Genomic DNA, 27282 nt, shown 5'->3' on the forward strand with positions numbered 1-27282 from the left:
AAATGTGTTAATTTGGATATGCGGAAGTTTTCGCCGTTTATCGCAAACAATTCAAAATGTGGATTGGACACCAGCTATAGGGGAGAGTGAGGACACTTGATCCTTGAGGATATTTGATATCTCATAATCTATATACATAAAGTTATCACAATATAAAAAGAAAATGAAATATTTGTTAGTTTGTGATGTTTAAAACACAAATCTGATGTATTAAGTTTGTTTTGGAAAAGTTATATAATATTTCAGAAAATATGTGCTCAAATCCATCTCGAAGATCTTTTTACAAATTTTTTGAACGGTTGTATTAGATCGTCGAACTAATTATTTATGAATATTTGCATGTACGATTACTTTCTAAGGTCTTTTATCGAGAAAAACACGATCTTCGAATAAAAATTTTGACAACACATACAAAAACAAATTAAATTTTGTTCACCTTATAGGTATCTTTGATCCCTGTAACACTGGGTATTCTTGATCCCTATCATTAGTTCTCTCAAACACTTTCGAAATGTAAAGAAATAGAAAAACATCATTTTTATAAAGTGCCTGGCACTATTAGTTGATCTAAAATGTTTTTTCCGTGAACAAATAATGGTATAAGTTATTGAAGGTATTCAAAGCTGATCATATTACTGCCAGAACATAGTATTCGGATTTACACATTATTCATAGCTCTAGCAATTCGAATTGACTACAAGATGGCGAATTTTGCAATTAAATTTTTTTATTTCATAAAAAAATAAAAGTGGGATCACGCGTACCCACTCTCCCCTACTATTATGGATGGGATTTTAGTTGCAATATCTCGAGTAGTCATATTATGACGAATTTTTCTAGTGCTGGTTGTAAAACAGAAATTCTGAGCCCAAGTAATTTTTCAACAAGCGACACTTAAGCTGAGCTTCTGAGTACTCATGATATGTTTTTGTTGTCCTCTAATTATCACCCACTTGTAACCTCACAACAAACTAGCTTATCTACAACGTTTGATTGATCTAATTTTTCACCCTCTTCTCTTCCACTTCCAGTCATCGACGACGAACAGCTGGTACGGGACGTGGAATCACGCATCCCCTCGCTACCGATTGCCTACTGGAGCAAGCACAAGAATGCCGTCCAGAAGAAGGTCTCCTGCGCCAAGTACCCCTCGATCTTCGAGCTGGAGTTCAACAACATCTACTGGCAGACGCTGCGGAGTACGAACGGAACGTTCCAACTTTTCGGTGCATACTACGATATCCGAAAGCGTTCCCGGATCGGTCCGGCGGTGCGAATCCTGGGGATGATCGATCGAATCGAACCCAAGGTGAAAACGTTCTGTCAGCTGTGGTTCGACGGTCAGAAGGAACCCTTCATCGTGAAAACGTTCGAGTACAAGTACATCTGGTTCAACAAGTGGGGTAACTACAAACAGGGCATCTATCAGCCATATCTGATTGCTTGCCAGATACCGAAACCGTTCCGAGGGTTGGTACCGGCTTCGGTATCGCTGGTAGAAAAGCAATGCGATACGGCGACCAACAACCTACGGGTGTTGTATAATCGGCCCCTGGACGATAAAAAGAAAGGATTCGCTGTTTGTGTGAAAGGATTAGACTTTTTGTATGATGACTTATCGGTTCGACTAGTAGAGTGGATCGAGCTGTTAGGGATCTTAGGAGCAGATAAGATATTTTTCTATGAGCTACAGGTGCATCCGAATATCTCCAAGGTGCTGCGGTACTACGAGGAACAGGATCGAGTTCACGTTACCCCGCTGACGTTGCCCGGGGGGCAACCGAACGTCCCCGGTTTCCAGCATTTGTTCCTATCGAAGAAAACCACCCACAAGCGACAGAATGAGTTGATCCCGTACAACGACTGTCTGTACAAGAACATGTACAAATACGAATTCATCGCGTTGCTCGATATTGATGAGGTGATAATGCCTAAGATGGATGAAGATCGAACCTGGCACGACTTAATGCAACGGGTCGTGGAAAAAGGTATGAAGCTCAAGAACGACACCTATCCGAGTTACAATGTGCGGAATGTGTACTTCTTTGACCAGGATCAGCACGATCACGACTGGATCAAGGATACACCGCGCTACATGCACATGCTGCAGCATGTGCAGCGAGCCAAAAATTACACCAAACCTAACCAGTACGTAAAGTGCTTCCACAACCCGGAACGGGTTCTGACGCTGCACAACCATTTCCCGATCGCCTGCTTGGGTGGAGCCTGCCATTCCTATCCGGTCAGTACGGATGATGCACAGCTTCAGCACTACCGTGCCGATTGCGTTCGTACGCTCAAGAAGAGCTGTGAGGAGTTCAAAGAGAACCAGGTTCGTGACACCACGATATGGAAGTACAAGGACGAACTGATCCAGCGAACGCGCCGCACGCTGGATCTGCTGGGCTTCTTCCGGCCATCGTCGGCGATCGGAGGCGTGGGCCGCGGGAAAGACTCCCTGTATAAGCGGTGATTGTTGCAGAAGCTTAGGCATATGTTTAATCTCTAGTTACGTTTGTTCATTTATTCGATTGACCAACGGCGACACGATCCCAGCAGCAGCAACAGCAGGCTGACACTGAAATACTTTCCTAATACAACCGGTGCTGCCACCGGAGGACAGGAGCGGCAGTGCTGTGATCTACGCCGGTGAAAGCGGCATGCCCGCATTTTCCCTGTACAGTTCAATCCGAATAAATGAACGATCGATTCGAAGTGTAGATGGAGGCACAATGTTATCATAGCGAGCGTGGAGACTTTTTCCCCTTTATTGGAATTATTATTGCAATCAACCTACTACTACTTAGGCAGTCAACGTAATTTATGCATATATGTATGGCAGGAATCGATTTAAAATCAAATGTTTTTTCGTCTTTTCGCTGAAAAAAAAACCACGGAGCTGTGTGATTTCTTATTAACTACTGCAAAGCTAGCTACTGTTTACCACAACTATTATAGACTATTAGCGTAAGGCCCGTTTAGCAAGAGGGAAAGGGCAAGAAAAAGTCACGTGTTAGACATGTTGACACTAGAACACAGATCAGTTATTATGATTAGCCGGTGTGCCTTTTGTTAGCTACTGCTACTATATGCTCCTCCCGAGGATTCTGTTGGGGGTATTGAGGCGGTTTTTGGAGAATAGTTTGAATGTTTTGCTACTTACGGAAATTTATGGGTTTATATCGAGTAAATAGGCTGGGAAATATTCTATTTTCAATTTGTTGCTACGAAAGGTGAGGAGGAATCATTACATATAAGTTTAGTGGAAAAATGACAAGAAGCCTGAATATTAGCAGGACGGTCATGCTCTCGATTTTTTATGTAGGGTGACTATTTGTATAGCAAAACCCCAGGACAGTGTAAAGATCTTCCCTTTCTTAAACGAACGCTTTCTAGTCTCACAGGCAGAGCTCTGTCAGAATCTCATGAGCTTTCGAGCACTTCTTGATTTACTGACACGCGTTTCTTTCTATACCAAAATCATCGAAGGTATGCAATCGTCTCATCCTACAATCCTCAATTGAGCAGATGAGACGATATATTTTGAGATTGTCTGCGATGGGCCGACGGGAAGTCTTTAGCACTAAATACAAGTCATTGAAGTAAAGCAGAAACAGCAACGGTTCCAAGTAACTTGCCTGGGCTATTCATGACGTAGAAGTGAATGCTGTGAATGGAGATCGCTCCGTCATTGGATGAGAGATAGAATGTAAAGATAGGATGTACTGATCAAAAACTTCCCGACATTTCAGCCCGAGTTCTTGGGCAATTTTCAACCGTTTCAGAAATGATTGGTTCTGTCTCTCCACCTCCGCCATTTTGTTATAGCCTATATGTTATCATATCCGTAGATATTTGGTTGCAGCCTTTTGTGGTTTATCATAAGTTGATTGCGTGCTGTTTTTGATTGTAGTAGGCGGACTTTCCTTAGCAGCTTCTGAGCAAGGTTTTCCGTTGGTGTAGTGTTTCAGTACAGAATTTGACCTGGGTGCGTGACCAACGTTCTCTGATTAAGTCTCATTTTCGGTTAATCTGCTTAAAATGGTCACGTATGAAGGGATTGGTTTGATCGGACGCATTCTCTCCATACGAACACTATTTGAAAAACCCGGGAAGATCAACTGTGACGGAATCCACCGCTCCGTATCTTGACATATATTTTTCAATCACGATGTCAGGGGTGCGTGGGGATAAGTCATGTAAGCGAGCTTCTATAGAGTCATTGTCAATGGATACGGGGATGCCGATTTGAATCTGAAACTGTATTAGTGTGTTCAACGATTTGTTTTCCTCCACCTGTCATAGGTGGAGAAAAGCCAAGAGGGTGAATGTTTTGACGTTTCTTTTAAAAATGAGTGAAGCCAACATAGGCTGGCTTCCTGGCTCGGCTAGTTGCCAAAAATGACAGCGAACGCACTTTAAGCAACGTTCACATCGCTACGAGCCAATGATGTTAACTCGATCTGAAACTTATCGAATGTAAACAAACGTCATTTTGATGTGCTTAATTGGTACTCAGGTGATAAAAGCGCTCGGATTTTGTGGAGAAGAGGCGATGCAAGAGAAAGCGCGATTTTTCATACATTGTTAATAATTACTAGTTTTAAATCCAACTTCTACTCAGTGTTGTACAGTTGATATGAACAGATCTTGAACATTTGAAACGTAGCTACCGCTACTGGTATTTGGTGGCAGCTTCAAGCAACAAACAGTTTCCACGGGGCTGAGAAAAACAAATCGAAAATAGCTTCTCGGTCGTATTATTTTCATGATGGAACCTAACCAACCGCTATTGTATGTCTCCGGAAAGAGTTTTGAAGCGACAGAGAGCATTTCAACACCATTATAAATGCTACAGACGAGCTATTTCAAACGTTTAAATTGGCTGACAGTTTTATATATGACAGGAGGAAAACAATCATCCAATTAGTGTGTGTGAGATGATTTGCATAGAACTCTATGTCATAGGAACACCATATCGGCAAAATAAATTTTGGAGAGCTACTCAATGATATCCTTAGCAGTAGATGAAATCATTCCATGAATCTCGATGAAACGACTGTATACTACGTAGATTGGCTTTCGGCCAAGTATTGGCTTTCGGCCAAATATTGGCTTTCGGCCAAACATTGAATTTCGGCCAAATATTGAATTTCGGCCAAATATGAGCTTCGGCCAAATATGAACTTTCGGCCAAATATAAGCTTCGGCTAAATATGAACTTTCGGCCAAATATAGACTTTCGGCCAAATATTGACTTTCGGCCAAATATTGACTTTCGGCCAAATATTGACTTTCGGCCAAATAATGACTTTCGGCCAAATAATGACTTTCGGCCAAATAATGACTTTCGGCCAAATAATGACTTTCGGCCAAATATTGACTTTCGGCCAAATATTGACTTTCGGCCAAATATTGACTTTCGGCCAAATTTTGACTTTCGGCCAAATTTTGACTTTCGGCCAAATATTTGATTTCGGCCAAATATTGGATTTCGGCCAAATATTGAATTTCGGCCAAATATGAGCTTCGGCCAAATATAAGCTTCGGCCAAATATGAACTTTCGGCCAAATATAAGCTTCGGCCAAATATGAACTTTCGGCCAAATATAGACTTTCGGCCAAATATTGACTTTCGGCCAAATATTGACTTTCGGCCAAATATTGACTTTCGGCCAAATATTGACTTTCGGCCAAATAATGACTTTCGGCCAAATAATGGCTTTCGGCCAAATAATGACTTTCGGCCAAATAATGACTTTCGGCCAAATAATGACTTTCGGCCAAATAATGACTTTCGGCCAAATAATGACTTTCGGCCAAATATTGACTTTCGGCCAAATATTGACTTTCGGCCAAATATTGACTTTCGGCCAAATTTTGACTTTCGGCCAAATTTTGACTTTCGGCCAAATTTTGACTTTCGAACAAATTTTGACTTTCGGCCAAATTTTGAGTTTCGGCCAAATTTTAACTTTCGGCCAAATTTTAACTTTCGGCCAAATTTTGACTTTCGGCCAAATTTTGACTTTCGGCCAAATTTTGACTTTCGGCCAAATTTTGACTTTCGGCCAAATTTTGACTTTCGGCCAAATTTTGACTTTCGGCCAAATTTTGACTTTCGGCCAAATTTTGACTTTCGGCCAAATTTTGACTTTCGGCCAAATTTTGACTTTCGGCCAAATTTTGACTTTCGGCCAAATATTGACTTTCGGCCAAATATTGACTTTCGACCATATATTGACTTTCGGCCAAATATTGACTTTCGGCCAAATATTGACTTTCGGCCAAATATTGACTTTCGGCCAAATATTGACTTTCGGCCAAATATTGACTTTCGGCCAAATATGTGCTTCGGCCAAATATAAGCTTCGGCCAAATAAAAACTTTCGGCCAAATATGGTCTTTCGGCCAAATATGGACGTTCGACCAAATATGAATTTTTGGCCAAATATAGATTTTCGGATAAATATGGACTTTCGGACAAATATTGGCTTTAGTCTAAATATTGACTTTCGGCCAAATATTGACTTTCGACTAAATATTGACTTTCGGCCAAATATTGGCTTTCGGTTAAATATTGACTTTAAGCCAAATATTGGCTTTCGGTCAAGTATTGGCTTTCGGCCAAATATTGGATTTCGGCCAAATATGGACTTTCGGCCAAATATGAGCTTCGGCCAAATATGAGCTTCGGCCAAATATAAGCTTCGGCCAAATAAAAACTTTCGGCCAAATATGGTATTTCGACCAAATATGGATTTTTGGCCAAATATAGACTTTCGGACAAATATTGGCTTTCGTCGAAATATTGACTTTCGGCCAAATATTGACTTTCGGCTAAATATTGACTTCCGGCCAAAAATTGACTTTCGGTCAAATATTGGCTTTCGGTCAAATATTGACTTTCGGTCAAATATTGACTTTCTGTCAAGTATTGACTTTCGGTCAAATATAAGCCTCGGCCGAATATAAGCTTCGGCCAAATATGGACTTTCAGCCAAACAAAAACTTTCGACCTAATATGGACTTTTAGCCAAATATTGACTTTCGGCCAAATATGGACATTCGACTAAATATTGACTTTCGACCAAATATTAACTTTCGGCCAAATATTGGTTTTCGGACAAATATTGGCTTTCGGCAAAATATTGGCTTCCGGTCAAATATTGGCTTTCGGTAACATATTAGCTTTCGGACAAATATGAACTTAAGCCAAATGTGCACTTTCGACCAAATATGGACTTTCGGCCAAATATTGACTTTTGGTCAAATATTGACTATCGGCCAAATATGGGCTTTCAACCAAATTTTAGATTTCAGCCAAATATGGACTTTCAACCAAATATGGACTTTCGGCCAAAAATGGACTTTCGACCAAATATGGAATCTCGGCTAAATATGAACTTTCGGCTAAATATTGACTTTCGGTCAAATATTGACCTGACTATGCTCGGTGGGCTGCAATATTTGACAGTCCGTTTGATCACAATATTTGACACTTCGCTAGTCTGTGTATAAAGTTTCTGTACTATCCTGTTGGATCTCAAAAACGCATCGTCGCACCTGGAGAGTTCATTGGCCACTATAAAGGGTGTCCCACATCAAATTGCATCACGGAAAAAAAACGCTGTAGAAAATTACCTAGAGGACCTATCCTTGTTAAATTTTCATACAATAAAATATAACCCATTAGTAAGCTTTTGGCATATTTATTTCATTCAACTCCTATACCATAATCATGCGATCGCACAGCTGCAGCTTCTTCTGTACTTTTTTCATGTTTTCCTCAGATTTGACCTCCTTGGGACTCTTACGTAGTGCATGCTTCATAATTGCCGAAGTATTTTTCGATGAGTCTTAGTCTCGGTACGTTGGGGGGTTAGGGGCTTATGTTCTTGGATACGAAAGTGACCCCGGTGGCTTTGTACCACTCCAGGACAACATTTGAATAGTGGCATGAAGCTAGATCCAGCCAGAGGAAGCATAAACTTCTGTATTCACTCCTTGAGGTAGATCTCCCAGTTTACAGTTTCGGTGGTTACGAACGGCGCACTGCGTTTGCCACATGAGCAGAGCGCTTGCCAAATCACATATTTTTATTGGCAAACCTTGAACATTTCACCTTCCTTACTTCCTCCGGAACATCAAACTTGTGCTGGAAAGCCCCGGAAGCTACCGGAAGTCTGCCTTGACGTAAGTCTCATCATCTGTGATGAGACAATGATGCTTCGTCAGCAACTGGGTGTACAGTTTCCGGGTCCATGACTCCCACCGTATTTTGCCATTGGTCACGATTTGTACGTATGTAGTCTATCCCGGTCCTTGACTGTCTGACCGAATAACTTGGACAAATTGATTTTTTGGCCACATTCCCGATCTGAGATTCCGCTATGTTCTGATCCGTTTCTGTCGACTTGAATCTTCCTCCAAAGTCTTCAAGTTGTTGATCCACCCCTTCCAATGCAACACCCAACCCGAGCAGGGTCTGACAACAAATTGAAAACTAAACTTGATGTTGTGATGTTCGGCAAATGATTACACAGGTTGTTGTCGTTTTGGTCGTTTTAACGGTTAAATGATCAAAATGGAGTGCAGCAAAACTGTCCTATGACATCAAACAGAAAACTAATTCTGCTATCAGTGAGAGTAAATTGAAAGCTCATTGAGATGTTAATTTTTTTTGATAACAAAATATGTATTCACTTTGATGTTTCAACAAAGAAATATAAACATAGAACATTCTTCTAAGAAACAAGGATAGCAATATGAGATCAAAATTTGATGTCATATTTAAAAAATCTAAAACTGATAGTAAAATAAGTTTTCAATTTGATGCTATTATCAAAATATGATTTCTACTTGTTGTAATTTTGATGTTCGACTTTGCTCGGGAAAGAGTCGATCTCAGCCAACGACTCCTTCAATGATACCTTTCCATCCTCTAGGTATTTATCAAATCCGCAGTCTGACATCTGCTGCAGTAATCGTAGAATATAATTAATGAAACGTTCCCCTTCCTTACATTTCTGATACGAAATTCTACCAACAGTCATCACCGTCATCAGTGTGTATCTGATTCAAATCATTTAACCAATACAGCCGCAAATAATCACGCCACACTACAAACCACTAGCGCAATCGCCACTGAAAATGATTTGTTTTTTATAAGCTGCTCAATAGTGAACCTAAGCCGGACCCAGATTTACAGTTTTTTCGAATATTATAAGACAAAATTCTTACCTCGCATCCACTGTCTCGTCGTAAATTTGTACGGGTTTCGAAAACGTACTAATAATACAGATTAATAACTCTACGTAAATTTACTCAATCGACCTCAGCATCGCAATCATTCGTCGCTTTTCTTACTCGCCAGTGTTACCATCTGCCCAAACTGTCAACGACGAGGGGTCCGACTCCAGAATGAAATGAAACTCACGATATTCCTTTACTCCTGGCCAATGACGCTAAATCTCTGAATAAAGAATAACGCCACGACATATCAATCGGTTATTTATCATGTATCAGTCAGTGTCATTCCACTCGACTACGAGCCTGTCTCTTTGAATCCTTCTCGACTGAGTATCATTGACAGGTCCCGTTCTCGACTGAAATGACGCTGATAAACAAAAAATTGGGATGTTTACTCCAGACCAGATAAAAACCCATCCACATTTGTTCAATTATTCCATCGATGAATTGACCGGCACTACCACTAAACTTTCGCCAAAAATCGCCGGGAAAAACCTCAACAGAACCCAACACACCTTTTTATTGAGCTCGCGGGGTTAGCCTTCCTCTAACCGATGCTTATCAAAAACACGTTCGCATATATTTACCACGACGATCCTACTATCAAATTCCGTACAAGTAGACGCAAATGTATAGTCATAGCTTTAGCAGGTGATGTTCAGTTACGCTAGTATCGATTTATATTAAATGCTTAAACTCGACATAACTCGTCATAGACTATCAGAAAATCTGTCAATCCGTGGGCCCTCCAGTGAGAGCAAAGCTCTTCGGCTCCCCCCATTTGAGAATACCCTTCCTGTGCGCGTCTGTAAAGCCTACTACGATCAACGTATACAATTAAATAGGTAAGCTTCGACCCGACAAAAATCAACGTACACCTACTAACTAGACTACAACCAAATACAAATTAAATACGCCAAGGTCCCATACAAATGCATCTTCAGTTTTTGGCTCACCAAGCAGGCTAATTTTACTACCCAATGCATCCGTATCCTCTTGACAGTTCACAATTGTTAAAAATAATTAAAACTGGCAACGATATCTAATCCAAGCAAACTGTTTGTTTTCATTTTTATTTTTGACGTAACATTAGCATTTTGCAGAAAAAATGTATTTTTCATGATTTGTGTGGTGAATTTAAAAATGAAACGTAATTTCTTAAGCTTGAACATAATCCCGCCATGTAGTCAAGACACGATGCTTGGACGAAATTAGTCATGTATAATACATAATAGGCTACCCAGCAAGGACAGGAACTGTCCATTTTCACCAAACCTTTAACCTGGCTGGTTAACAAATAAAGATTTTGACATCACTCATTTTCAATCTGGATTTCTTTGTGAACCGGTAAAATACATGGCATTTTGGAAACTGTAATATTGGTAATTGTTCCGAATCGCAGCATTTTCGAAAACGGTTGTTTTCAATTGTTTTAAATTACTTAATTTAGGAAACACCAATGACGACAAACAAGGGGAAGCTCCACCCCAAGGGGAACTAAGAAAAAAAGATGTTCCACCTAACTTATGCTGTATTATGCCCCAGAAAGTGCTTTTTGTGTGCTATCTAAACCTAACCCCTATATTTGAGTATATCGAGCAAATAAGTCGATCACGGATATGCCTGCGCTTCCGACGGAGAATTGCCAGCCACTTGGTGTAACGGAACTACAGTGGTTTTGCGCCGCTTTGGACCTTGGACTGGACAAACCGCATCACACTAGCTTCGCCCATAGCGCCACTCTCATATTCTATGCAAGTAGTGTCTATCCGGCATTGTTCAATGAGTACTCACCTACCATGAACAGGGGTTACCCATTTTGAGCCTCATTTTAGCAATTGTAGGCCTGGCATGCAAAAGGATTTTTTATTCATGCACATCTGTGAGACAGACACCTCCCTCTTGCGCGGCGTATGAAACGACAAATCTCACTTCACACTACGTGACTTTCCTCATCCAATTCTGAGAGTCAACTTGGGTGAGATGTCCTATTGCAACTAAATAATCGTATGTAACCCGAAGTAACTTCTGAATAAGGCGAGAAAAGTCGTTTGCTCTGAGGAGAGATATGTCGTCTCACATCAAACACTGTGCAGGTTAAAGATGACATTGTACCATATTTTTATAATTTATTTCAATACACCACCAGGTGCTACACGTGGCAATTAATTAACCCTTGAGCACTCGCGCTGTTGTACTTTGTACAACACTTTGGGATTTTTCATTATCATTTAGTTGCAAAAACATTTACCAATGCCAAACCACTGTGTATTCCTCAGAATTCATGTTTTAGACAAATGTGCCGGAGGGTTGAATTCCAATGTTTTACCCATGGCTGGAAATTGAAACTTTGTGACGTTTTAGAACTTTACTAAATCAAGCTTTTGGGTTAATAATATTGTTGATATAGTAAGGTTTCTGAATTTTTTACCACGTAACAGGCCGACGAGGGTTTCTATGCTTAACCACAGAGAACAGACGTCCATCTTCAGCATTCAACTTGTGTAAAATCTTTAACGGTTTCGAAGATAGTTTGGATATCTAAACCAGGTGCGCTACTGTCGTCATGTTTTTTTGTGGCTGAGTTCGACAGAATTGACAGCGGTTATTCCTCTACCCAGTCTAACTAGTCCGGAACCGATTCGGACTTCCAGCATGAATTCCAGCTCAAATGTGTCAACCGATAGAATCGGAATCGGTTGTTTTCTTTGAGCTAGATTCCATGCTGAATCCATCCAGGATTTCGAACCGGTTCCGGAATCGATTTGACGGATCCCTCTAAGAACGGTTGGTTTCAAAATCGTCCAATGAAGGACGTTCGTTGGACCAATTTGGACATCGTCCAAATAACCGTTCAACGAACGTCCATCGTTGGACCCGTGTTGAACGATTTTGAAACAATTTTTTGGGCGTCTCAGTGGGATAGTTGGGATAGGTTGGTGTGGTGGCGCTAGTGTTTTTCGTATATTAATTCAAATGTTTACACACGTTTTTAAATATTTTTGTTCGATCATGGATGTCTGTTCTCTGTGGCTTAACCGTTATGTGTCCAACAAAAAAAAAACACCTTTAACAGGCCAACGAGGTTACCCGGGTACCCACAAATTGAAATGCTCATAACTATGGCTTCTTTTAACCGATTTGGACACTTTTAGATGTTTTGGATTCAGGAACTCGTCCACTTTTTGATTCTGTAAAATTGAACCGGATAAATGGATCCGGTTCTTGGTAAACCGGATTTTCCGGAGTAATGTTCCAGTACTAGGGTAAAATTTGTAAATTTTAATAATGTCCAAACAATATGAGCATTAAAACTCTTCAAATTGTCTCAGAAGTCTGTTATTTATTGTTACGGGACCCTATGGCATTTTGAAAAATGGAATTGGAATGGAATGGCCACTCACGGCCTCACGGGAATCTGCTCCGGAATGTCCGTTCCGGGGTCAAATCACCAAATGGTTCCAAAACCACGAGATATATGCTACTGATGCAATTCCAAGAATTTTGATACCCGTATTGCCAGTATTCTATTGAAATTCACATATAGTATCCCAGCACCTGAGCATGCTTCCGGAAATCCGGATTCCCGGGAACCGAATGATGTAACCGGATTCATTTTTTACCAAGTCTAAAAGTGGATAAGTTCCTGAATCCAAAACACCGAAAAGTATCAAAATCGGCTGGAAATTATCTTAGTTATTGGCATTTCAGTTTTGTGGGTACCCACGTCGGCCTGTTACGTAGTAAAAAAATTCAGGAGCACGTCCTCACTCCGCTTCACTTCGTGAAGTTCTAACATGTCACAGAATTTCAATTTCCAGCTATGGTTAAAACATGGGAATTTCATTAATTGAAACCTAAAAAGGTAACCGGGTACCGCGTCGGACACATAACGGTTAATCGTCGAACATTTTGACAGGAAGTTTGAAGGAATATTGTCATTCTGAGTTCCGAGGATTCGATGTGAAAATACGTTTGACTTGTGTATTTACATTCACAATTTTTGTTAATAAATGCTGTTGTCTTCAAAAACGTTTGATTTAGTGATGAACAATTGAATGAGTAATTAAAAGAAAGAAATAGAATAAGATGGGTTCCCCACTAGCTCTTGAGCAATGCAAGCGACATGAGGTTGAGGTGGTGGGTTTAGTAACCAATTTCCAACTTACGCCACCCCGAAGTTTAGCTCCCGTAGACGGGGTTCAAATTCTGATTATCTCTCTGACCAAGTGAGTTTAAAAGCTAGAATAAAAAGAGCACCGTAATCTATATTGACAATAGGATATTTAAGGATATTAGCCACGACGAGAGATTGTAGCGCAGATAAAAGTTTAATGAACAGTTATTGCTATTCCAGACAGGTAAACCAATGCAAGCAATCATAAAGCATAATCAAAGCTTGAAGTTGCTCGTTTTTGCCTGAAGCTTTTTTTCTCGTCAGAAAAGCGGAAAGTCTCTCCGAGCCACATCGTGCACTTGTCGATTATCCTAGTCAGCCGCCATCGGTCAGCATCACGCACCTCGTCGATTCAAGTAACGCTCGTGCCGTCATATTACGCCGTTGAACTCCGGCACCCGTCGAAGACTGTTTAAAACGATGTGTACCGCTCCTTGGTGGCGACCAAGTCGAAGCAAAGAAACCCAGCTTCGAATAGCCTTACTTGGATAGCACTGGAACCGGCTAGCAACATAAACATCGGAAACAAACAGGTCAGACCCAACTTGAAATAAGTGAAAGGGTTAAATTATGTCAAGCCAAAAGAAAATAAACCGTCCTGTAGATATCAATAGTCCTCGTTTCACAATCCAGGCAATCGTTTGGGTTTTTTGGATTGCATCGTCAAATTCATTTTCCTGTAGTTGGAGTTGGTTGTAGTAGATCGTACCTGACCTGCCCTGCCCTGAGAGGTTTAGCCGGGATGGTAAACACATGCTCCACCGCAGTACATCATTGAACTATACTGGCGCTTAAGCGGGAGAGTTCTGAAGGGTAGTTTGCAGTAGGGCCTATCGTTTTGCGGAATCACCTAGATACTGGGGACTTTGTGATTGGTAACCGTTCCTGCCGCTTCACGCGATTGGCTCGCTGACACTATCTTAACTGTTACAACTTACTTGTTTGCATTAAAAAAAAATTAAATTCAACTGTAGAAAACAGTTCAAACGCGTCTCGCAGACTTTCGGAAATTCTTATACAATCAAGTCGTTTTTCGCAAAGTGAACTTCCAAAGCTGGTACCTTTCCACTAAACGTGAGTCTATACAATTACACTTCTGGAGGAAATCAGCTCCGTACTAGTGATGGTACCCGAAATATTAATTCTTGGTCCGAAGATTTGGACGAAATCAAAACACAATCGAAATTAAATGTCAAAAATTTTCAAACATAACAGCAAAGCAAAATCTGGGTTGCTAGTTTGGTAATATTTCCTCAAAGTATGCTGTCACTCTGACAGTGTACCTTTATCGCTGTACCTGGGTTATAAAATGTGTCCTCGAAAAATTATCAGAGCATTCCGTATTAACATATTTGTATTTGCTACAACTATCGGAAAAACATCACAGAACAGGCGGTGTGGAGCACTCACCGGCCTTAGTCATATATACATACACACTAAACGTCACAATCGAACAAAACACTTAATGGTAAGAATGCTTACCGCTAATGGTTACTTTCTTGCTGTAAAAATCTCTCCGCCTTGGCGTAGCTTAATAAGTTTTAGGGTAACTACATTTGTTAAAAAAAATTTGCTAGGACGAAACGTGAGCGATATAAAACTTTAGCTAGGATGTTCCAATGTAATAATCGTATTCTGTATATATTGAAGACTGAATTTGAACTGTACCAACCGGATGGGGGAAAAGAGATGGTAAACCTACCATTTAAGTTAAAATTGTGAACGCGATCCCAATCTGATGAATCTGTAGTTTGTAGTAGCTGTAAAGTAATTTATTTCCACTTTTCACCCCCCGCCGCGATCGCAAACAAACGAGAGAGAGAGAGAGAGAGAAAGAAAGAGAACGAACGCACGCGAGAGTGTTGCGAAGTTTACAAAACTTGGCACCAACTGGTGCAATCGAACCCGGAACCCCTGGGATGATGTTAATACATTTAGTGATCCGACGTTTCGAGAAAATTACAAATATAACGATGAAAACCTCTGATTAAGTTTAGCTTTCAAGTAACTGAAAACTATGCACTTAGTTAGGTTGCTTCGACCGGTATCAACGTACTTTGTTATGCGTATTCATTTCATATACCAGTTGTTGCCTTTCTGTCATCATCATTAATGTATATCAATTAATCTTTGTTATATAACGAAGTACAGTGAATAGAAAGAAGAAGAACAAATCATATATTTAATTCAGATTTCTTTTAAACCCCAATCAAACAGGACGCTGGTAACGGTTCCACTTAGTAGATAGTGCTGAAGAAAAACTTCAACGGGATATGAATAATCAGGTCCAAGATTGTGAACGAAGAACGGATGCGAAATAAAGTCATATATTACGGAAAATTTACATACTTTCTATTATATTATTATTGAACGGAAAAGAAACACTCTAACGGTAGCAGTTGTTGAAAATAAATTACTCTTTAATTGTAGCTGTTTACTTTAGAAAATACAAATAAATACATCTTTTTCACTTATTACTAAAAGTCATCTAAGCTCTTAATTTCCTATAATGCGAATGCATCAATTTGGTAGGACTGTCATCCTTGTGTGTGTATGGGCTGTTGCTGTATTCCACTTTTTGTACAGTTTTTTTGTTCGATTACGCTTCACCTGAATTTGGTAAGTATTATTTGGGATTCGATTAATCGAACTTATTTTCGGATGTGATTCGTTTCACATATTTAACACGGTTGAAAGAACGACACGACCCGGCACTCAATGAAACATGCCGAAGAAAAAAAGTGTCCGAGTCAATTACCGCCTGTTACCAGTATATTGAATTAACCCTGCGAACAAAGAACAATTTCACTAGAATTACTTGATTTTCAATTGCCGAAAAAACCTAATAAGTGTGTAAACTAGTTGAACTCATTTTTAAATACATACTTTATACGTCACCCATAGGTTATATTATTTCGTCATGCCCATTACTTACAATCACTCGGAATGAAAAAAATGGAGTCAATAATAGTTACTGTTTTAAGGGAGGCGTCTGGTGTAGTGGGCAAAAAATCGATTTATTTTTTTATATACGCTTAATTGTTAGTATTGAACCTCTAGAACAGTCTCCCGCAATCTCGGTGGCCATGTTCAGGAATCAGAATTTTTGAAAAACTGACCGCGATAAAAACACTGTAAACAATACACTCTAAACTACTTCTACCCATATTTTTAAGAGAAAATACCCAACGGGGTTATTTTCTACAACAGTTTTTCCGTGATGTAATTTGATGTGGGACACCCTTTAATAGCATTTTTCTCGAAACCACGTTTTTCAAATTAAATTGGCGAACACGATATGACGATAACTCAAAAACAAATCAACGAATTGACTTGATATTTTTTTATGAGAATGAACAATATATGTAGCCTGTCGATGAACCACAGAAAACTGAACGACATTTTTTTCTCCCTATTACTTTGAAGAAAAGTTAGCGAATTTTACAGTAAAATATGAGATTTTTTAGTTTTCATGAAGCCATTTTCCGAAACTCGAATTTTTTGCCTTTTTTTTTGTTCATCGAATAACTACAAGTCTAAGCTTTACAAATCTTGTTGAATTTCCTATGTCAGATAATTTTACATCAATCATTGAAGCAGTTTGGACGAAGATTAATACGCAAACGAAGAATTACTTTATTGGAACTGTTTACATTCCTCCAGAAAAACGACTTGATTGCTCTAATACGCAGTTCCATCTAAACTCTGTGATGATAGTCCTTGGCGATTTCAACCAACCAGGACTCATGTGGGTTTCTTCTGGACGTGGGTACGCTTACTCTAACCCGTTATCCTCGACAACAAATCCTGCCAGCCGCTTACTTCTGGACGGGATGGCTTCTCACGGACTAAGTCAAGTAAGCACGATTTCCAACCATCAATCTCGTTTTCTTGACCTTGTCTTCGTCAATGAGAATACTTTGCCTGAGTGTAATGTGTGCGAAGCTTCCAGTGTGATCGTTCCTTTGGATAACTATCATCCCGCTTTAGAAATATCCATTTCCACCATTAGTTCACCACTATACGAAGAAGCTTTAGCTGTGGATCATCGTAATTTTCGCAAAACTGATCTAGTACCTCTACGCCGCTCACTGTTGTTGATTGACTGGCGTGTACTACTTGATCAAGTGGATGTAGATGTTGCAGTTGATCTCTATAATCGGTTACTCCTTGACTGTGTTGAAAAATCTGTTCCAAATTATCAACCTCCCAGGAAGCATCCCTGGTCGAACGCAATGCTTCGGCATCTGAAACGCATCCGTGCCAAAGCCCTACGAGCGTACACAAATCGTCGATGCCCTATTCTCAACCGCTTTTTCGCACTCGCCAGTAATGAGTACCGCTGTTACAATAAATTGCTGTACATAGGATATGTGAACCGCATCCAACGACGAAATCCGAAGGGATTCTGGGCTTTTGTTAAAACGAAGAGAAAGGAAACGGGTCTTCCGTCTAGGATGGTCTACAATGGCGAAGTAGCGACTACAACGGTGGAAAAATGCTCCCTATTTGCCAGCTACTTCTCAAGTGTCTTCACGACTGATGTGACATCTGCCATCGAGCTCGAAAACGCGACCCGTGATGTTCCCATTGGTGCAGTGGATATGGATGTATTCACTATTTCAGTACAATCGGTTCTCTCTGCAATACGGAAAACCAAAACGTCTTATGCTCCAGGACACAGTGCTATGCCATCTGCTGTTCTGAAAAACCTATTTTAATCCACCTAGCGGTGCAATTGTGCCTTTCTCAATCATGAATCACGAGAATGTGTGCGTTGTTTATATTCATTAAAAGCTTTTAAATGCATATATTACATTTTATTATTATACATCACATGACAACTATATACAGGAAAATAAATCATTATTCGAGTTCTACAATTTTGAAAAAGAAAAAACAGCCACGGTAATATTGAACTGAAAAAAGGTGCAAAATCAGCAGTCCCAAAAAGACGATTCTGATAAAAAAAAATTTTTTTGGAGATAACATGAAATCTCGACGTTTCATGCATTTTAAAGATGTTTGGCATCAAAAATACGAATTCGATTTCTGAAATTTCATGGGGTCTCCCCTTGGAAAAAAAATTGAGTTCCGGCTTATATGGGAATTTCATATGTGACCGGACGATTTAGTCTATATTTCCGGACCCATATAAGCGATCCGTACGAAATTTTATAGACTTCTATGGGGATATTACAGCTATCATTTGGGACTAAGTTTGTGAAAACCGGCCCAACCATTTCTGGGAAACTGATGTGAGTTCGCAAATTTTGAAAGATGGCCGCTTTTCCCGGGCACTTCCGGAACCGTCTATGGTGGTCAATGTAGTTAACCAAAACTTTGGTTGGCCGCCGGTGACCTAGAACAGCAAATTTAAGTTGTTTGAGAGACATTTTAGCGAAATTTTTACCTTTTTTGCTTTCATCGGAGTATCGGTTTGAATCACAATTTGCTATGTGATCGCACGCCACAACCTGTAACTCCGGAACCGGAAGTCGGATCGGGATGAAATTAAATAGCCATTTACGGGGACGCAATACCTTTCATTTGAGGCCAAGTTTAGTTGAATCGGTCTAGCCATCTCCGAGAAACCGATGTGACTGTTATTCTGAATTTAGATACTTCCGTCGGGGCTTCCGGAACCGATGATGGTGGCCAATGTGGCCAAATAGACTTTGGATGGATGTTAGTGACCTAATACTACAAATCGAAGCAGTTGTATTCATATTTTGGAAAAATTTTCACTTGCAATGAATGCATAATTTATTAAAATCGACATTTTCTGCGTGTTCGTACTCATCACCCTGTAATTCCGGAACCGGAAGTCGGATCCATTAGAAATTCAATAACAGCCTATGGGAACGTTGCACCTTTCATTTGAGACTAAGTTTGTCAAAATCGGTTCAGCCATCTCTGAGAAAAATGAGTGACATTTTTGGTCACATACACACGCACATACACACACACATACATACATACACACATACATACACACATACATACACACACAGACATTTGCCGAACTCGACGAACTGAATCGAATGGTATATGTCACTCGGCCCTCCGGGCCTCCGTTAAAAAGTCGGTTTTCAGAGCAATTGCAATACCTTTCTATTGAGAAAGGCAAAAATGTTTCGATATCTTAGCGATCCCACTGACGCACCTTTTCAATGTGTCGCTTCAGCAGCAAAAATTTCCCGATGATTGGAAGTTTTCAGTTATGTTTCCGGTACACAAGAAAAATGACAAAAGCAACATCGTGAACTACCGGGGAATCACTTCGCTGAGAGTTGAGTCAAAAATCCTCGAATCGCTTATCAACGAGGTGCTGTTTTTTGCCAGTAAACAGTACATAAGTCCTTGTCAGTACGGATTCTTCCCTGGTCGATCGGTAGAGACGAATTTAGTTAGCTTCACATCGTTTTGCATTGAAAACATATCCAGGAAACTCCAGGTGGACACGGTCTACACAGATCTTAAGGCCGCTTTCGACACAGTTAACCATGAGACACTGCTTGCAAAGCTTGATAAACTAGGATGTACCTCGAGATTCTGCCACTGGCTTCGATCCTACCTTGTTCACCGCGAGTGCGTCGTGCAAATTGGTGACAACGTGTCAGAATCCTGATGTAATAATTCCGGAGTTCCCCAAGATAGTACACTAGGTCCATTACTATTTTCATTGTTCGTGTATGATGCGGTCCTTGTTCTAATGCGTGGAGGGAAACTGTTTTTCGCCGATGACTTGAAGATATTTCCAATTGGTGTCAAAGAAACATCCTTTGTGTTACGAAATGTTTTGTCATCAGTTTTCATCGTACAAGAGACAAGCTTAATTTTAACTACAACATTGCTGGAACTCAGCTACAACGCGTTGACCACGTAAAAGATCTAGGTGTTATTCTCGATGAAAAACTTACTTATACCAATCACCTGTCAGCGACTATCGACAAAGCAAATCGACTTCTAGGTTTTATGTTCAAAATTTCTAGCGAATTCCGGGATCCTCTGTGGTGCGCTCGCAGTTGGAATTTGCAAACATCGTCTGGTGCCCTTATCATGCAACGTGGAGTGAAAGGGTTGAAGCTGTCCAGCGCAAATTTATACGATATACTTTACGTCAATTGCCTTGGAATGATCCGTTGAACCTGCCACCATATGAGAACCGTTGCAGACTATTAGGACTACATACTTTGCAAGAACGTAGACATACTTCGCAGGCCATTTTCATATCAAAGCTTCTGTTGGCTGAGTATGATGTTCCCGATCTCCTTTGACAAATCAACCTCTACGCCCCAACCCGTGTTCTTCGCCCTCGAACATTACTACACATCGAAATGCGAAACACCAACTACGCTGCTAATAGCCCGATTTTGGCGATGGTTCGTCGCTTCAAGGAGCTTGCCGAGCACTTTGAACTCAATTATAATTCATCACAATGTCGTCACCGTTTGCTGTTACATTAGGTTAATTATTTTTAGTTTAGTTCATTAAGACTTAGTGTCAGATGAACACAAATTTTAAATGCAAATACAAATGCAGATTATTATTTCGATTTTATATCTCCAGTATATGACAGTCGTTCATTTTTTTGTTCGCAATGGAATAAAAAAAGGGGTGACCAAAAATCACGCCATCTATTTCGATTATAGAGGTTTTAACCTTAAGGTCATTCGCCTCTTCGGGTTAGAAATATTTCTTAAAAAAAATTCTAACCCTATGTGCGGGGTTGGGATTCGAACCCAGGTGGCTGCGTACAATGAAATCGATTTACCAACTACACTATGCCGCCCCCTACATTTGCTAGTTATTTTGATGGTATCATCAATGATATATTTAACAAATTTTACGTAAATTGGAAGAAAGTAGTAATCAGTGTTGAATGATTTTCTTTCGATATCGATTTTCTATTTTTTTATAGATTAAATTCGGGACAGTTTTCTTCAGTTGATTAAATAAAATTAGTTTTTTTTTAATCTAAAGTTTTATTTGAAACGGCTCAATGCGTTAGCACAACTGAGCCATGGGTCTTTCAATTTTTTTTACAATAAGTAAAAATTAAAAAAAAAATAATTCTAAGAATGTCGGTCTGTCAGATCTTGTTCACGCAATTTGCTGCTGCGTGTTGAGATCTTTTTCCTTGGCGGTGAAGCCGCTTGTGGGTCATTCAGTCTGCCTTCTCTCGCGTTATCGTTCCCATCCATGTCGTCATCAGTATTGCTTTCTTGCTGTTCACGATCAGAGGTTCTTATTTGTTTCTTGTTCTTACAGGTCGCTGTTGTATATTCGTCTTCATCGGTATTTGCTTCTTTATTGGCGATGCTAGTTGTTGGTTTGGGAGCGGTTGTCGTGGTCGTTGTACCTGCATTATTGGTTAATTGGATCGTTGTTTTTCGTTTATCTGAAGGTGTCGGTGGCTGCTTGTTAGGCTTGTTGGTTGTAGTAGATGAGTTTTGACTAGTTGCTTCGGCGCATGTTTTTTCGTAGTAGGTTGTATGGTTACAGAATTGCCATGTTGGGGTCTGCCCGGGATGTGTGATTAACGTTGTTTGTTTATAGGTCACGCCATCCTTCGATGATTTGCATTCGATAGTCATGTAAGAAGGTATTGGTTTAGTCATTCGCATCCTCACAATACGAACGCCGTTGGGAATGCCGGTGAAAACATTTCTCCAGGTGTCATACGTAATAGATTCTACTTCTCCATATTGCGACATGATTCGTTTGATGTAATCTTCCCTAGTGCGCGGGCCCAAATCATGGATACACGCGTCAACCATGTCGTTTTCCATATGCACGGGGATATTGATTCTGGTGTTATTAAATTCGACCTCGTATTGCATGTTGTTCTTTGCGATGAAGTTCTCTGCCTGTGCTAAACTTCGTGATCAAAACACAGTTTTCAACGTGGTGCAGCTGAATGTACGTAACTTCAGCGAGATTAAGCTCCATTTACACTTTAACTAATTGTTCCACTTCCTAAATTGAGGGTCTAACACGAGTTTTATTAAAGTTGATCGAAATCGTGTTATCCCGTAGCACAGGCACTTTTGTTTCATTTGGCAAACTCATTTCACTCCGCAGGCGGGGGCAACGATACAATTTGTGCTCTGATGTAGAACAAAAGCTGGCTTGATTCACTGGTGCCCATAGCCTGCTATAGCGTAGCGATTTTTTTGCTTCTGATTTGTGCGACGTCAGAAGATAGACTAAAATAAAATTAGTTGAAATATATAATAATCCTATTGATCACCAAGAATCTTTCCTTCCTCATAACAGTTTTTGCAACCGGCTGAGACGGTTGTGCCTCGAACTGAAAAGTTTTGTTCTCGAGAGAACGGCAGATTGCTAGACGCTGTTCGCGCTTGTGAAGTAGGAAAGAGAGACCAGTTCATTAAGTGTGAGTCGACAGTTGAGACGCCGGAGGCGTGGCATCCTCGACAAGTGGTGTTTTGACAGCAAACCGCGGGTAGACGAATTTGCCTACCGCGGTGGCAGAAATCGACAATGAACGTGCCTGTAGTATTGGTGTCCCTCCTTCTAAACCTTCTGCTGAAAATGTAAACCCCATTAGAACTAAAATTTACCAGGAGTCGTCAACGGGACTATGGATTGTATTTATTAGGCGTAAAGTAAAGGCGCTAAATATCATCCAAATTTCGAAAGATTTGACTCGCGAAGATTGTCGGATGTAAAAAAGATCGTCAAAGTTAATAAAGAGAAAACTCGTATTGTCGTTGGCAGTCTAAAACAAGCCAATGCAATTGCTTCTTGCGAGCTTTTTACGTGTGAATATAGAGCGTGTATACCTCCAAAGGAAATTGAAATTCATGGGGTCATCACGAAATCTAGTTTGACTGTTGATGACTTATTGAAGCATTGGGTTGGTCGTTTCAAAGACAGCATCCTTAAAGATGAGTAAAAAATTCTGAAGCGGCCCCCCATTTTTCACAAAGTGGTGAATTTTGCAAAAGATGTTTTAATTCTATTGTTTAGGCACCCGTAAACATCTTCGTTAAATATATTGTCGTTATTCGAAATATTTACAACAGTTTTAGTTAATTGAAAATTTATACGCCTTTTTATTGTAATATTTTTACAGCCACAGCTTAATTTCGAATTGCACCAAACTTCACTGGTGGTTTAACAAATGCTTAGTCAAGAAAATGTTGAGAAAAGGTTTAACAAATGTTAACTATTTCTACTATTTTTTAAACAATTTTTCAAAAAAATGCTGTTTTAAATGGTTTCTTCACGCGATATTCATACCGTTTAAGTTTTAAAATGTTGCATATATTATCAGCTTTGAATTCCAAGAAAAAAAAATTTGAGCAAACATAAGGTTTTTAAAATATTTGTTTTTTTGTGTTACCCGGCATGCAAAAAACAACGCGCGAGCGAAACAGTCGCTGGTCGCTACGACACGCTTGGACCAGCATCGCATGAGCGAGTCGGGGGAGCTACGAAATCTTTCAAACATCTCTTGCAAGTTGAATTTTTCAATCTTGCTGGAAATCCGCGAACATGATTAAGCTCGAGTGGATAGTATACATAGGATAAGAGGTCTATTATTAGGGATTTATCCCATTTTCGAAATGCACACGCTTGTATTACATTCACATTAAACCACTAGCGGTATGTTTGTGTAAATGGAATTGTAGTATATAGATGTGTGTCCGAGATACATGCGTTGCAGATTTCAATTTTTTTAATTGGTCCAAAATTTCAAGTGGGTAATTTGTCCACTCCGTTATTTTTGAGTGGCTAGTACCACCCGCGTTCGCGCATCTTGTCCAGCATCATAAGACCGATTGCTAGCTCGTTTGTTGTGCCACCGCTCTGGTAGAATATAGCCGCTCGATACTAGCTTTTCCACATTTTCTGTAGTGCCAGTCAATATTCCTGCAATCCTGTGACTTCAAAGTTGCTAGTGTGTAGCTCGGTGTACAGGATTCGGTCGAACCCGGGCTAGTAAAGCAATTTGCAGTTTCATGTCCCAAGTTTCCAATCATTGTCTTGCCATTTCGAATAAAGCGAGCGACTAAAACACGACTAGCAAACGATCGTAGGTACCGCAGCGATCGATGCTATGTAACCGGATTACAACTGTCAAACTGCGTGTATCAAACAGTTGGGTAGCTGGCAGTAGTGTGTCACTGATTTTCAACGTATATCGATTTGAAAGCTTATACACGTTTTGTTATAGCTTAGATGTCGGCAATTTTATCAATACTTTATCTCATAGGGCTTTTGTTGCTTTCAGAGATATGGAAGTTTGTATCATTATGATGGCTTGAAGGATTATCATACGAGGAACTTCATCACTAAAACGGCACCAAAATTCACTTTTGCTCTTTAATAAATACCAAAATTAGAATCGTTATGTCTTACTAAGAGTAGCTTCACTCATATTGTAGCGGTAGTTAGATTTTCTAAGAGATCCTAAAATTTTATTGATCCTAAATAAATTTAGGACGAAAAGGTCAAATCGTCCTCGAAATTAGCTACTATCATCCAATTTCGATGTGGCTCTCTAATTTGTTCGTTGTTCCTTATCTATCAAGCATGTCAGAACAAGGTGTTTTTAAAATTCCATTAATTAGTTCCTGAATTCAGGATGAGACATAACAAAAGTGAGTACCACTTTTTTAAATTACCTGGAGTTACGTATGGTTGAGGTTTGGCTTGTGGTATATACAACTAAACTTCAAAATCAACAATGGTTTTTACTTTTTCAAAATATACCTCATTTTCGCAGGGCTAAATACAAATTCACAAAATTGTCGTATATCGCATTACTCCTATTATGTTGAAAATGTGAAACGAATCCACGCATCCCCACTTCAAAGTGGTTTCAATCAGTGATATAAATCAATTTTACATTATCGCTCTGTAGCGTGGGCAATGTTCTGTTACAAATCCCTAATCAGATTACTGTCCCCGCTCTCAGTTGGAGACACATTCTATTCGCGACATCTTCAAAATTCGCCAGTGTAGGGCTTGAGCCAATGCTGCTGCCCCGCGTTTAAGCAACTCACTTGGTAGTTGATCATTGTCAGCCGTTAGATCTCCTCCTGAATCTCAGGTAGATCCAGTACTGCGAATCTGTCGTCGGTTGCGTGCGTCTCTAGGCTGATTCTTGCATTGGTCTTGTTGTCCAATGCTTCGCCATTTAACTGTTTGTCATAATACTGCTTTCACCTATCCATCACCTCACACTCGTTCATGAGAAAGTTCCCATTAGCATCTCTGCACATGTCGGCTTGTGACATATTGCCTTTGTGTGCCATAACCGCGGCATAGCTGCTCCATCGCCTTGTTATCCCGATTTTCCTGTAAGTACTTTCTTCGTCGGGATACCGAGTTTTGTCTATTTCGCATTTTTCTGTATTGTTTCTCGTTCGCTCTCATACTGTGCTGTAGTATTCTCGCCTTGCGCATTCATCTTCTCAACTAGCTGCTGGAACTCACCGTCAAACCAGTCATTTTATCGTTCCGGAGCTCTCGTACCTAGTACGTCCTCGGCGATGCTACACCCAAAACAAATTCCCAATGCAAAAAAGGCATTACATCCTTTCGTGCATATTCCGAATTAGAATCATGCCTTCTTCGCATTGTAGACCAAGCATAGTTACTGCATTATACCAACACAGCTTGATTCATGATGAAATAAATTGTTTGAGAATACACGCTACCATGTAAAAGTATTAGTTGGTTTTGCTTGCTGAGTCTCCAAAAAGATTGTTTATTCTATACATGAATACCTCTGTGGTGTTTGTAAGAACTTCTGTCTTCATACACAGTTACGCTTTTTTGTCTGCGTACAGCTCAATTCCAACCACACTAAGGGCGTGAACAGTTTACGTTCACGAGAGTGTGTGATATACGCGTTATTTTCCCATTCCCATTCTTTTGCCGTAAAATCATCGCTCTCTCATTCTATGCTTCAGAGAAGAGTGGAAGAAAATGATTTGTGCTCAGATTGATTTGCGATGATCGTTGACCAGGGAGATGATGTGCGCTCAAGAGGATGACATGGCGTCATATTGGCGTAGTCAACATACAAAACTTTGTTTGTAACAAAATTAACGAAATTTGTCTAAATACAAACGAGAAGCACTTTAGTTTCGATCAAATTAGAGAAAGTGTGCATTGTTTTCTATTGTATACTGCTACATCAACAAATAGATGACATTTCAAGCGATTTTGACGTTGTCAAACTGACCCCCATTGATCGGTTGAAAAACGATGTTACCTATTGAGTTCTACAAGATGACGACACGAATGAACTCATGATGAATGAAGTTCATGTTTGACAATTCTCGGTGGTTTAAACAAACCAATTTGTCAATTGCGTGAGTGCGAGTGCAACGGGTGCTCATCTGTTACATTCGAACTCACGTAACTCCCATGTAAACAAACCACCGAGAATTGTCAAACAAAGTTCATCCGGCTCATTTTGTGGAGTTATGGCGGTTGGTGTAAAACCTAATTGTCAAACTCTGTTTGTAGAGATAGGGATGCCAGTTACCTGTGTGCGCTGGATTCGCATGTTCGGGAAATAATACAAACTGAAATAAGTAACTGCCACTGATGCTCAAAAGTGCAAAACCATGTCATCACTGCCCTTATATTTTATGATACTTTAAACTTAAATACCTTTACTGCGAAATACTGAAAGTGCTGTTGATATGAGGAATTCCAGAAATGATTGGCGGACGGCTTCTATCAGACAAATGTTGAAATTTGTTAGCCCAATGTTCCCATATAGGTAACTTTCTCCTACGTATAGTGCGCTTAAAAAATCATCAATCATTATTAACATTTATGAACCTATCTAGTGGCTAGAA

The 27282-nt window shown here is 40.0% G+C and overlaps 1 protein-coding gene across 6 annotated transcripts in view; it reads left to right on the forward strand.

Annotated features, from left to right (window-relative positions):
* LOC131684772 (uncharacterized) overlaps positions 1-15773 on the forward strand; it is a 736395-nt gene extending 720622 nt beyond the window's left edge. For all 6 annotated transcript variants that reach the window (XM_058967908.1, XM_058967909.1, XM_058967910.1 and 3 more), the window contains one exon: positions 1032-15773. In XM_058967908.1, the coding sequence (XP_058823891.1) occupies positions 1032-2473 (1442 nt within the window). In that variant the 3' untranslated portion in view covers positions 2474-15773. The remainder of the gene's footprint in view (positions 1-1031) is intronic.
* The last annotated feature ends 11509 nt before the right edge of the window (positions 15774-27282 follow it).

The sequence above is a fragment of the Topomyia yanbarensis genome, chromosome 2, assembly GCF_030247195.1.
Source record: "Topomyia yanbarensis strain Yona2022 chromosome 2, ASM3024719v1, whole genome shotgun sequence".
NCBI lineage: Eukaryota > Metazoa > Arthropoda > Insecta > Diptera > Culicidae > Topomyia > Topomyia yanbarensis.